The sequence below is a fragment of the Diaphorina citri genome, unplaced genomic scaffold (assembly GCF_000475195.1).
Source record: "Diaphorina citri unplaced genomic scaffold, Diaci psyllid genome assembly version 1.1 scaffold322, whole genome shotgun sequence".
NCBI lineage: Eukaryota > Metazoa > Arthropoda > Insecta > Hemiptera > Psyllidae > Diaphorina > Diaphorina citri.
The window spans coordinates 248,525-261,427 of record NW_007377757.1 but is presented as its reverse complement, the minus strand read 5'-3'; the positions used below and the strand labels follow the sequence as shown (position 1 = coordinate 261,427).

General features: G+C 39.0%; 3 protein-coding genes across 3 annotated transcripts in view; 1 reads left to right on the top strand and 2 right to left on the bottom strand.

Moving 5' to 3' along the window:
* Positions 1 to 44: 44 nt before the first annotated feature.
* On the bottom strand, positions 45 to 1,799 carry LOC103507567 (hypoxia-inducible factor 1-alpha inhibitor-like). The gene is made up of 3 exons (XM_017443376.2): positions 1,630 to 1,799; positions 1,113 to 1,366; positions 45 to 247 (listed from the first exon to the last, which is right to left on the bottom strand). The coding sequence occupies exons 1-3, from the start codon at positions 1,762 to 1,764 to the stop codon at positions 55 to 57; spliced, it is 582 nt and encodes a 193-aa protein (XP_017298865.1). The 5' UTR covers positions 1,765 to 1,799; the 3' UTR covers positions 45 to 54.
* LOC113466728 (ubiquitin-conjugating enzyme E2-17 kDa) overlaps positions 1,687 to 12,903 on the top strand; it is a 32,816-nt gene continuing 21,599 nt past the window's right edge. The window contains exon 1 of the mRNA XM_026822400.1: positions 1,687 to 1,886. Coding sequence (XP_026678201.1) covers positions 1,802 to 1,886 — 85 coding nt within the window. The 5' untranslated portion in view covers positions 1,687 to 1,801. The remainder of the gene's footprint in view (positions 1,887 to 12,903) is intronic.
* Positions 7,420 to 12,903, bottom strand: part of LOC108252182 (vesicle transport protein SFT2A) — a 33,732-nt gene continuing 28,248 nt past the window's right edge. Inside the window, exons 2-3 of the mRNA XM_017443379.2 lie at positions 8,243 to 8,360; positions 7,420 to 7,717 (exon numbers count right to left, since the gene is read on the bottom strand). Of these exons, the coding sequence (XP_017298868.2) occupies positions 7,586 to 7,717; positions 8,243 to 8,360 (250 nt within the window). The 3' untranslated portion in view covers positions 7,420 to 7,585. The remainder of the gene's footprint in view (positions 7,718 to 8,242; positions 8,361 to 12,903) is intronic.

Below are 12,903 nucleotides of genomic sequence, written 5' to 3'. Positions count from 1 at the left end.
TCATAGACTTCCATTTTTTTTTTTTTTTTTTTTCCTTTTTACTATAAAAAGTGTCTAAAGTAGTCTAAACAAATCAGTATAAAATGTGTTCCTCTCACCTTCCATTGATATGAGCAGCAGGTTAGATGTCAATGGGCCCCATCCATGTATTTTCTGTTTGTTCTTGGCCCAGTCCCAGTTGAAATGTAGAAAGTCTTGCACTAGTTGAGGTCCCACTGAGCTGTCAAGAACTTGCTGCAAATACAACCTACAATCAGCCAAAACATTGATAACCATTTACATGTTTTTGACTTTGAAATACACAAACACATGACATGAACAAACTTGAAAAAAAAAAAAATAAATAAAAATACCTACCTACTGTTTGTTGTTGTTGTTGTAGAGGCACCTCCTTTTATCACAAGTCCTAAATTCCTTGTATTCCATGTATTCAACTGCCCCAACAAGCCTCCACAACTAAGTTCTCCAATGGAGGCAGCTGTAGAAAGTCTTGCACTAGTTGAGGTCCCACTGAGCTGTCAAGAACTTGCTGCAAATACAACCTACAATCAGCCAAAACATTGATAAGCATGACTTTGAAATACACAAACACATGACATAAAAAAGAAAAAAAAAAATACCTACCTACTGTTTGTTGTTGTTGTTGTTGTTGTAGAGGTACCTCCTTTTATCACAAGTCTTCCTTGTATTCCATGTATTCAACTGCGCCAACAAGCCTCCACAACTAAGTTCTCCAATGGAGGCAGCTACATTCCTGAGTCTACTGGGCAAGGACCCACTGTTTCTTGAAATACCTACTGTTTCAGCCAGTAAAAGGATTTCTCCTATCCTGTACTTCTCTCTTTAATTTAAAGACAGTAAGAAATGCATTTTTTTTTTTTTTTTCTTTTTAAGATGTTTGATAGAGGAAGCTGTAACTGCTAAGGTTTTATCAATAAACCAATTAAAGAGAGAAGAAAGACAGGATAGAAAAAAGTGAGCTGTTCCAAGAAAAAACCTTATCTTTTTAGGATAACATCTTCTTGGGGTGGAAACTGAATCTGTAAAGTAGCACTTACAAGGCAGATGTACTAACCAAGCTAGCTAGACTGGCAGACTTTTTTTATCCTCACCTTTCATCACCTTCCTTCCAAGACTTTATCCTCGTTGAAAACTCTTGTGCAGTCATTGAACTCCATCGGGTAGTAATTGGTTCTAATGTGGACGAGGGCCACTGAGGTAACTTCTTTTCATTAACGTACTTAAAATTATGATCTTTGGAGATAATGACGGTTAGATTACTGTTGGGCATGTGTTCTGATATGTATTCCAGGTCCCATTTCATTGCGCTTTGTATGAGATTTGAGCCGGTGATTAACACAGGTTTCTAGAGGGAGAAAAATGAGAATGTAGAGTTAATGGGCTGTATAGGTATTTGCAGCATGGTCTGCTTTTTTAATACTGCTACGGATACTTATCAGGCCAAAGGTAACATGGCCTGGCCACTTTGGCCCTTTCACTCAAACCCCTAGCCTAGGTCTACCACACCATTTATTATTATTATTATTTTCAATATTACAACATGAAACTGTCAGAGGTAAGGGGGAACACAAAACATATAGGTAAGTAAAAATAGATTATAATGCTCACCATGTCTCCAATATACTCGTCAACTCTTGGGTCGTCAAACGACAACCTTGGCACCTGCTCTAGAGGGATGTTGTACTTTCTAAAGCCATCTGTTGAGCTTTTGCCATCACTGTCTGTCTGAGAAGACTCAGCCATCCTATTTCTACTGATAACACTCTGGCTAAAAACACCTATGGAATCTCAAAATAGAAGATTAATGAGAGATTTCAAAAGACTTCAAGAAGACCCACCTACTGGAGTGTCAGGTGCACCTACAGGTAATAGTCAAAGAAGAACTCTCTGGAGAGACAGGGAAACTTGTTCAAGAGGGTGACAAGGCATCTAGCCTTCATGTTTGTTGTTAGCCTATTTACAAGGTTGTTCGTTGTTAGTTTACTTGCCAAGAAGAACAATGAATTTTGTATGGGGATTTACAATGATTAATTTGCTTCAAAGAAGGAAAAGCTTCAACATAAGTATTTTACACAATGATCTCATTCAAAAAGTTTAGCATGCTGTGACTTGAGTGTTACTTTCTCTTATCAAGTACCTACAGGGCAAGCTTATCTGGAACTTTATTGCTCTAAAAAAAAAAAAAAAATATTTTCTCAAAATCTTCATACACGAGTCATCTTCCTAATATAGTTACCTATTCACTTCAAATATTTATACAGCCAGAACTTTTTTTTCTTTCATTGCATCATATCAGACGAAATATGCTCTCGTGTCCTCCGATGCCGAGACATTTAAGTGTGGCGGTTGATTCCCTAGGATATAAGTAAGTTGTTTTCAAATGTCCGGAACTTGGCCATTAGATCATTCTTTCAGGACATGAGTACGTTGGAAATATTGATTGGAACTTAATGTATCTGATCCTTTTATTTCGTTTGGGGTCAGGCTAATTTGTTTGGACTGCTTTCTCATATCCTGCCTTTCTTCTCTCTTCGATTTCGGGATGTTAAGACCTCAGTAGCTACAGTTCCCTCTTTCAAAGCTCTTTGAAAATATCATCTTCAAGTCCTCACCTAGGATCAAAGACCATTTGGATATCCTCCTCACCATCACATCCTTATTTTTTCAGACTGCCCTACAACAATCTGGTGGGCGGGGTGTTCATCATCAGAACCGAACACTTCCTACGAGTCAACGGCTATTCGAACCTCTACTGGGGCTGGGGAGGTGAAGACGACGACATGGGGTTTCGGGTCCTCCAGTTGGGGCTCAAGATTACCCGGCCCCTGCCCCAACTGGGTCGCTACAAGATGATGAAGCACCACAAGCGAGTGCCCCTCACGACGGTGGTGAAGAAGAAATTGCTCATGACATCCAAACGCAGATATCGACTGGATGGTGAGAACAGTTTTCTTCTCTTATAGTAACCTCCGTGGCCGAGTGGGTATCGCTAGGCTTGCAAGCAGGAGGCCCGGGTTCTATTCACGGGGGAGCCGAGGTTTTTTTCGACTCTGTGCTTGGAGTTTGGGGTGCACTCAGCCTCGTGAGGACAATTGAGTATAGCTACTTTTATCGAGCAGCGACCAGTGGCAGCATTACCAGTATATACCTATATAAAAAAAATATTATTGAAATACCTATGGAACACGACGGTGGTGAAGAAGAAATTGCTCATGACATCCAAACGCAGATATCGACTGGATGGTGAGAACAGTTTTCTTCTCTTATAGTAATCTCCGTGGCCGAGTGGGTATCGCTAGGCTTGCAAGCAGGAGGCCCGGGTTCGATACGGCCCTCTTGCAAGCAGGAGGCCCGGGTTCGATTCCCGGGGGAGCCGAGGTTTTTTTCGACTCTGTGCTTGGAGTTTGGGGTGCAGTGGCTGCACTCACCGAGGTATGGAATTTTAGACTCGACATAAAAAAAAAGATGAGTGTGTCACACCGCCGTTTTTATTTCGTAGCAATGAAACAACTGCTACATTAGACACAATACATGTGGTCTGTGTCTGTTTGAGAATTTCATCATAATAATAGTAGCCCAACTGTCAGAGTTAAGGGACTCTTTTAACCCTATTCAAGCAGCGTAAATAAGGGCCTACCACACATCATTACCTTACACATATCTAATAATAATTAACAACAAAGATAATTTACCCTTAAAACAAACCTCTTTCCCCGCTTGTTTCAGGGTTGAACACGCTCAAATTTACCCATCTCGAAACGAAAGCGGAGAAGTATTTCACCAGACTGGTTGTGTCAGTGGGTACGCCCCCTCCTAAAATCATTCAACTACAGGCTGTGTTTGAGAAGAACCGCCAGGCAAAGAGGAAACCTCCACCGCCCTACAAACCAGCTAAGCTACCCACTTGATTGTAAATGGGGGCCCAATGTAATCCCAGCCCCCCATACAGACTAACGGTACGCCCCCTCCTAAAATCATTCAACTACAGGCTGTGTTTGAGAAGAACCGCCAGGCAAAGAAGAAACCTCCACCGCCCTACAAACCAGCTAAGCTACCCACTTGATTGTAAATGGGGGCCCAATGTAACCCCAGCCCCCCATACAGACTAACGGTGGATTTCACCAATTTTCACCTCCTAGAAGACCTTTTAAGCTAACAATTTGTGAAGCTCCATTTGATTTGTATTAGGCTTCAGGGCTGTTAAGGAACAGACTGTTAGGAGCTAAAAGAAGGTTAGTGAAACTAACCCTAAATATTTTACATGGTTTTCAACCGTGTGATAGGTATAAGACTGATTATGACTGGCGTTGTACTATTTGTACATACAGTGTTAATTCAGCCAGCCTAGTTCGTTTGGAGGGTACCTAGTGCGTTTGCTTTGTAAGCGCTAGGTTGAGGGTTCAATTCCCACCCGGACGAACTTTAAACAGATGACATTCTTCTTGGAATCGCTGGTTTTCTCATATCCTGGTACTCTCCTTCCTGTCTCTTCGATTTCGGGACGGTAAGACGTCCGTTGTTACAGTTCCCTCTACGAAAAAAAAAAAGAAAAAATCAAGTGAAGCAACAGCACAACACAGAACAAAGTGCTGATTATTCTAATAACCGTACCAAGGTGCTGTGTTAATGTAAATTACGTAAATACCTACCTACGGTCGGTTGCACCAATATTTTTTCAGCCTCCAGAAGGCCTGTTAACCTAACAGCCTATTAAGTTTCAATTGATTTGTATAGGCTTAACCGGGGCTGTTAAGCTAACAGGCTGTTAGGGGCTAATAAGAAGGTTGGTGAAACCCATCCCTAAACCTAATAGAATCCCAATAGGGGACGCTAGAATGCAATTTCAATTGATTTGTATAGGCTTAACAGGCCTGTTAAGCTAACAGCCTGTTAAGATTCAATTTCAATTGATTTGTATAGGCTTAACAGGTCTGTTAAGCTAACAGCCTGTTAAGATTCAATTTCAATTGATTTGTATAGGCTTAACCGGGGCTGTTAAGCTAACAGGCTGTTAGGGGCTAATAGGAAGGTTGGTGAAACCCATCCCTAACCTAATAGAATCCCAATAGGGGACGCTAGAATGTATACTATGGTTGTAAAGGTAACACTTCTTGTGCAAAGTCTCATTAACCTCAATAGATACTCGGAATTTTCGGAGTCTCGCCTACAGTAAAAAAGAAAAATGAAGGTTCGAGGACGGCCCCCTAGACCCTCCCTAAATACAGTCCTGTTAGTAGGCATACCTACTTATTTTATAAGTACCTACCTACTTAACTAACTACCTAAATAATACCTCACTTAACTAACTATTAATTTTTATCTACAATACAGGTGATGCTTTTTTGCTTATATTACGTTCTTTATTTTCTCCCGAATTTACTTTTTGTTGCCAAATTTTGGTACCTTTTATGTCTACGAGACAGGTGATGCTTTTTTGCTTATATTACGTTCTTTATTTTCTCCCGAATTTACTTTTTGTTGCCAAATTTTGGTACCTTTTATGTCTATTACTTAGGTACCTACTAACAAGGGTTTTGCCAAAATTTTAAAGTTTGTGCCAAATACAATATCCTACCATATTTTGTTATTTGATTTATTACCCCTACCGTTGTATTTAATAGTATTATTGTATCTAAATATAAATAAAACTGTTTATTATTATCTAGGTATTTGATTTTTTTTTTCTTTTGTTAGTTTTCGATTAACGCCCGGGGCGTATTTTGTTATTTGATTTATTACCCCTACCGTTGTATTTAATAGTATTATTGTATCTAAATATAAATAAAACTGTTTATTATTATCTATTTGATTTTTTTTTCTTTTGTTAGTTTTCGACTAACGCCCGGGGGACAGCCACTTGCTCTTCAATCTATTAAGTAAGTAAAGTCACTTTAAGTATTTAACCTACAACGTGGACAAAAAACTATAAAAGAAAAAGGACTTATGGCAAGAGCCAGTGCCAATGTAAAAAAAGTGATGCATAGGGAAGCAAAGTTATAACTTAGATTAGAAAAAAAAGACTAAATCATTAGGTAGGTCTGAATTCATTTGTCAGTTTCAAGTTGATAAATAATCAAGGGCAATAAATCTGACTGATATAAGAGTTCCTTATGGTCTTTTTCCACACTTTCATTAGAGCAAAATAATCTTTTGAACAAGACAACTGTCAGTAAAGGATCATTGTTGAAAGACTACTCTGTGTGACCTGAATTCTTACTTGCTAATCTTTTTCTTCCCCTTTTCTCATGTACAGACGGGGTCGGCATTTGTTGTTGGCCTCTCAGTTAGCTTTGGAGTGATTGATTTGAGGCCAACAGGTTTTGGCTGAACAATATTTTCTAAGTGGATGCCTTTTCCACTCAACCATTGCTATTGATATAGCATAAGAAAATTTGGACTAGTCTACTCTCTGTTTATAGTCCCTCAGCCAGATTCTTACCTGCTAATAGACACAATATTTCCCACACTATAGAGGACAACATATTCAAGTGTTTTGTGCATCAGTCCAGCAATTGTTCCAAGCAGAGATATAACAAAACCCAATATGAACAGAAATGCAAACACTCGTATTTTGGTACCCCAGCTCATGTTGGTGGCCGACTCAATACTGTGGATAATTCCCGTTGAACTGTCATCATCTTGGTCTCGATCATTGCCGGATAAAGCTCTCTTAAGTTTATCCATGTTGTATTTTTATTTGAACAAAATAAGGTGGACAGACCAGATAACCAGTGGATGAGTTTCTGAAAATAGAAGAAAGAATGTCTAAATTGTTTAGTATGCTCAGGGTTGGATTACCCATAAGGCAGAATGGCAGACTGCCATGGGCCCCGCGCTTTGAGGACTTACACTAGATAGAAGTAACATTGATAAAATCTATACAATAAGGAGATTAAAACGAGAATAATAAGAGTTCTGAGTAAAAATGTTGCAATATAGGATTCGTTATCAGTAAGAAGTATTTATTGAATGGACGAAGAGAGTTTTAAGTTTTAACTTTTTAACTCGACAAGATTTCCTTTAGGTTGTAGGTACGATTGTTTCACCGTAACTCCCAAAAGGATTGATCAAACTGACGAAAAATTTTCAGGGTTCTAAAACATTTTTTTTAGGTTTGACAGAGAGAACTGTACCTAACTGCTAAGGTCTTATCGTCCCGAAATGGAAGAAAGAGGGAAGACAGGATAGGAGAAAGCCAGCCGTTCCCAGAACGAACCTCATCCGTTCAGGATAAAATCCACTCGGGGCGAGAATCGAACCCGCCGCCTAGCGCTTACAAGGCAGACGCGCCACCAACCAAGCTAACTAGGCTGGCAACAAAGTGAGTAAAGTCGAAGACAGGATAGGAGAAAGCCAGCCGTTCCCAGAACGAACCTCATCCGTTCAGGATAAAATCCACTCGGGGCGAGAATCGAACCCGCGGCCTAGCACTTACAAGGCAGACGCGCCACCAACCAAGCTAACTAGGCTGGCATCAATGTGAGTAAAGTACAAGTGTTTGGAACTCTCTTCCCATAGGACATCCATAGCAAGGAAGTAAAGTACTTGGGAACTCTATTTCAAATTAGACATCCATAACAGCACTGACAGCTTTCTTAACAGCATCTCTGGCGTAAGGAATATATGATAGGGAGTACCAGGTCATGGCTAGAAACTGAAGGAACATAAACAGTGTTGCCAGCTTGGGTTTTTGGAGCTGAAATCAGAAGAAAAAGAAAAGAGGTTTGAGCATTTGAAACAACATGGTTTGACAAAAAAAATAAAATAAATGTACCCTCCATTTAATGAAAAGCTAGGTTATTGGTATGTTAAGGCAGTCTCTTCTTGATCCCTTGTGTGCCACGTCCACTTTTATTTAGGACCATTACACTGTGTTGGCCGAGCTAGGTTAGCCAACCACTTATTTTCTGTCCCTTCCCACATGAGACAAAAACATCTAATACCTATAAATCCAAAAATACCTATATGTTTCCTATTTGTACACTGATGATGCCCAGTGGGCGAAACATGTCTGTCTTCAAATAAAAACCAACCCTACTGACCTACATGAGTGAAGAGTATAAGTCATTATTTCATCTCAAAGTATTGTCAATTTTGGGAATCGAACCCAAGACTTTCAGTTATCTACTCACGACATGAGTGAAGAGTATAAGTCATTATTTCATCTCAAAGTATTGTCAATTTTGGGAATCGAACCCAAGACTTTCAGTTATCTACTCACATAGAGAGCAGCAAAGAGAGTCAGGAAGAGCATGGTTAACATGAGAATCGTGGCAACAATTCTGGTGGGCTTGAACATTTTCTTCACTTGATTGACAGGGCCCATCAGGACACAAGTGCTGTGAAGGAATAGACAATGAATTAAAAATTGGTGGCAAGTCAACAAATTGATGAACAAATCTAGAAAAAGATCGAGGGTTAGAGCGGACACTGGCATCAGCCACTTGCTCTTCAATCTATTAAGTAAGTAAAGTCACTTTAAGTATTTAACCTACAACGTGGACAAAAAACTATAAAAGAAAAAGAACTTATGGCCAGAGCCAGTGCCAATGTAAAAAAAGTGATGCATAGGGAAGCAAAGTTATAGATTAGATTAGAAAAAAAAAGACTAAATCATTAGGGAGGTCTGAATTCATTTGTCAGTTTCAAGTTGATAAATAATCAAGGGCAATAAAACTGACTGATATAAGAGTTCCTTATGGTCTTTTTCCACACTTTCATTAGAGCAAAATAATCTTCTGAACAAGACAACTGTCAGTAAAGGGTCATTGGTGGAAGACTACTCTGTGTGACCTGAATTCTTACTTGCTAATCTTTTTCTTCCCCTTTTCTCATGTACAGACAGGGTCGGCATTTGTTGTTGGCCTCTCAGTTAGCTTTGGAGTGATTGCTTTGAGGCCAACAGGTTTTGGCTGAACAATATTTTCTGAGTGGATACCTTTTGCACTCAACCATCACAATTGATATAGCCTAAGGACATCCATAGCAAGGAAGTAAAGTACTTGGGAACTCTATTTCAAATTAGACATCCATAACAGCACTGACAGCTTTCTTGACAGCATCTCTGGCGTAAGGAATATATGATAGGGAGTACCAGGTCATGGCTAGAAACTGAAGGAACATAAACAGTGTCGCCAGCTTGGGTTTTTGGAGCTGAAATCAGAAGAAAAAGAAAAGAGGTTTGAGCATTTTAAACAACATGGTTTGACAAAAAATAAAATAAATGTACCCTCCATTTAATGAAAAGCTAGGTTATTGGTATGTTAAGTCAGTCTCTTCTTGATCCCTTGTGTGCCACGTCCACTTTTGTTTAGGACCATTACACTGTGTTAGCCGAGCTAGGTTAGCCACCCACTTATTTTCTGTCCCTCCCCACATGAGACAAAAACATCTAATACCTATAAATCCAAAAATACCTATATATTTCCTATTTGTACACTGATGATGCCCAGTGGGCGAAACATGTCCCAAAAAAGAACGCAAGTAGTGTGAAGATCATTTCTCCATCTCCTCTAATGACAGAAACCACACTTAAATTTTAAATCTAGTTTAACTGTTAGAAAAAATTAAAAACCAACCCTACTGACCTACATGAGTGAAGAGTATAAGTCATTATTTCATCTCAAAGTATTGTCAATTTTGGGAATCGAACCCAGGACTTTCAGTTATCTACTCACATAGAGAGCAGCAAAGAGAGTCAGGAAGAGCATGGTTAACATGAGAATCGTGGCGACAATTCTGGTGGGCTTGAACATTTTCTTCACTTGATTGACAGGGCCCATCAGGACGCAAGTGCTGTGAAGGAATAGACAATGAATTAAAAATTGGTGGCAAGTCAACAAATTGATGAACAAATCTAGAAAAAGGTCGAGGTATAGAGCGGACACTGGCATCAGCCACTTGCTCTTCAATGTATTAAGTAAGTAAAGTCACTAAGTATTTAACCTACAACGTGGACAAAAAACTATAAAAGAAAAAGGACTTATGGCCAGAGCCAGTGCCAATGTAAAAAAAAAGTGATGCATAGGGAAGCAAAGTTATAACTTAGATTAGAAAAAAAAGACTAAATCATTAGGTAGGTCTGAATTCATTTGTCAGTTTCAAGTTGATAAATAATCAAGGGCAATAAAACTGACTGATATAAGAGTTTCTTATGGTCTGTTTCCACACTTTCATTAGAGCAAAATAATCTTTTGAACAAGACAACTGTCAGTAAAGGATCATTGTTGGAAGACTACTCTGTGTGACCTGAATTCTTACTTGCTAATCTTTTTCTTCCCCTTTTCTCATGTACAGACAGGGTCGGCATTTGTTGTTGGCCTCTCAGTTAGCTTTGGAGTGATTGCTTTGAGGTCAACAGGTTTTGGCTGAACAATATATATTTTCTGAGTGGATGCCTTTTGCACTCAACCATCGCTATTGATATAGCCTAAGGAAATTTGGACTAGTCTAAGAGAGAAGGAGGACAGGATAGGAGAAAGCCATCCATTCCGAGATTGAACCTGAATCTGTTTAGGACAAAGTTCGTCCCGGACAGGAAATGAACCCGCGACCTAGCACTTACGACTTACAAGACAGGCGCGCAACCATTCAAAATAACAAGGCGGCCTTCATTTATTACTCTTCCCCCCTTGCAGTGCAATAGTCCTAAACTAAAATGGACACAAAGGATCGAGAACAGTCTGCCTTAACATAATAATACTCTTTTCCCCTTAGGGGCGCTTTAACGCTGGAATACCAGGTCGTTCACGCCGGTTTACTACTTTTATTTTTCCCTCAGACCCTTATTAATCTATAGAAACCAGTGTCTTACCGAGAGAGAAGGAGGACAGGATAGGAGAAAGCCATCCATTCCGAGATTGAACCTGAATCTGTTTAGGACAAAGTTCGTCCCGGACAGGAATTGAACCCGCGACCTAGCACTTACGACTTACTAGACAGGCGCGCAACCATTCAAGATAACTAGGCGGCCTTCATTTATTACTCTTTCCCCCTTGCAGTGCAATAGTCCTAAACTAAAATGGACACAAAGGATCGAGAAGAGTCTGCCTTATCTGCCTTAACATAATAATACTCTTTTCCCCTTAGGGGCGCTTTAACGCCGGAATACCAGGTCGTTCACGCCGGTTTACTACTTTTATTTTTCCCTCAGAACCTTATTATTCTTATTAATCTATAGAAATCAGTGTCTTACCACCGAGGTAAAGCTGTTGGGTTGGTAACTGTGTTGCTGAGGGGGAGGAGCACCATTATGAATGTATACGATTTCTGTTAATTCTGTTTGATTTATTCAACTGACAGAGTTGTGGTTGTGCTCAATGTTCCATGAAGCTGTTTTGAAGTTTGTGTACTTGTGCAGAAGTCATGTTCGTGGAATATTGCTACCAAAGGACCTGGCACAAACAAGCAGTGACCAGTGTTATCATAGGGTTAGGTTAAACACAAGAAAGAGTTTTCACAATTAGAGCAGTGATTAGTGTTATCATAGGGTTAGGTTAAATACAAAAAGGAGCTTTTCTTTTCCACGGACGTGACTTCTGCATAATTACCAAAGTTTGCAACTGATCTTGTATCTGATGGTTCATATTTGCCACCTGATAAATCAGAGATAAGAAAATTTACAAAATTCTTGGTTTCTTTCAGAACTATCCTCTGGACTGTCTTTCCTCAAGTGACACTAAGATCTGAGTTGAAATTAAATACTGAAATTTAATACTTACCAATCATTTTTCACTTTTTAAGACAAGTTATTTTGTACATTAGTTTGTTTTAGTTAGTTTGCAAAGCCACTGAACATTAGATAATAGTTACATCATTCAGTGAAAAACAAGACTCCTGGGCATAATTATTTTGTTTCTGCTTTCATCAATTATAAAATGGAACAATTTCTTTTGTAGGTACAGTACTGATCAAGCTTTGATTCTTCCTAGTTTTACTCTTGATTGATTACTTACCAAGATGTGTTGCTTAGTTTATCTCATCAACCAAGAAGTTTTCAACTACGATCAAAGGAAAATCCTACAAGTGGAAAAAAGTTGCAGTTGAATAATATGTAGAACAAAACAAATTCTTGTAAGGTAAAACAAACATTCGTGTCGTTGAAAATAATGTTAAAGGAACAGTTTATTGGTTGAACAATGGACAGTCTTCACAAATCAGTAAAATCACAAAAATCTCTCCTCGATCTTTGGCTTTATAGATTCCTTGCCATAAGATAAGCAAATAGGTAGATTGTTTCTGCCTCAATTTTAAAGGCAGAAATACGATATGGCCTCCAGTAGATTAGAGAAAATAGGAACCATATTCACAAGGTAAGTAAAAGTCCTCATATTTGAGCCGGTGATTAACACAGGTTTCTAGAGGGAGAAAAATGAGAATGTAGAGTTAATGGGCTGTATAGGTATTTGCAGCATGGTCTATGCTTTTTTAATACTGCTACAGATACTTATCAGGCCAAAGGTAACATAGCCTGGCCACTTTGGCCCTTTTACTCAAACCCCTAGGTCTACCACACCATTTATTATTATTATTTTCAATATTATAACATCAAAATATAAGGGGAAATGTGCCACAGGCCGTTTTTCAGAAAAACTTGATACAGTTGAACCTAGGGAAACCTGGATAAGTGGGAAAAAATTGTCTGTCCCTTGGACAGGTTTGACTGTATTTAATTTGAACGTTTTTAATTTTTGACCGGGTGGCAAATTCCATGACTTTTTCCAGCTTTAATTTAAATCTTCACAATTTTCCATGACTTTTGGCCAATTTTTAGATTCCATGACTTTCCCAGGTAGTGTATAAACCCTGGAAAACATTTGCTCATGCCAAACATCACAGGGACCTCAACTATTATCGAAGTACTTTTTTCTATTTTTTTTTTTT

Coding starts and splice junctions, on each gene's coding strand:
- LOC103507567 (XM_017443376.2), bottom strand. CDS start 1,764: ATGGCTGAGTCTTCTCAGACAGACAGTGATGGCAAAAGCTCAACAGAT. Junction 1,367..1,629: donor ACGAGTATATTGGAGACATG/GTGAGCATTATA, acceptor TTCTCCCTCTAG/AAACCTGTGTTAATCACCGG. Junction 248..1,112: donor TGGAAGGAAGGTGATGAAAG/GTGAGGATAAAA, acceptor GGCTGATTGTAG/GTTGTATTTGCAGCAAGTTC.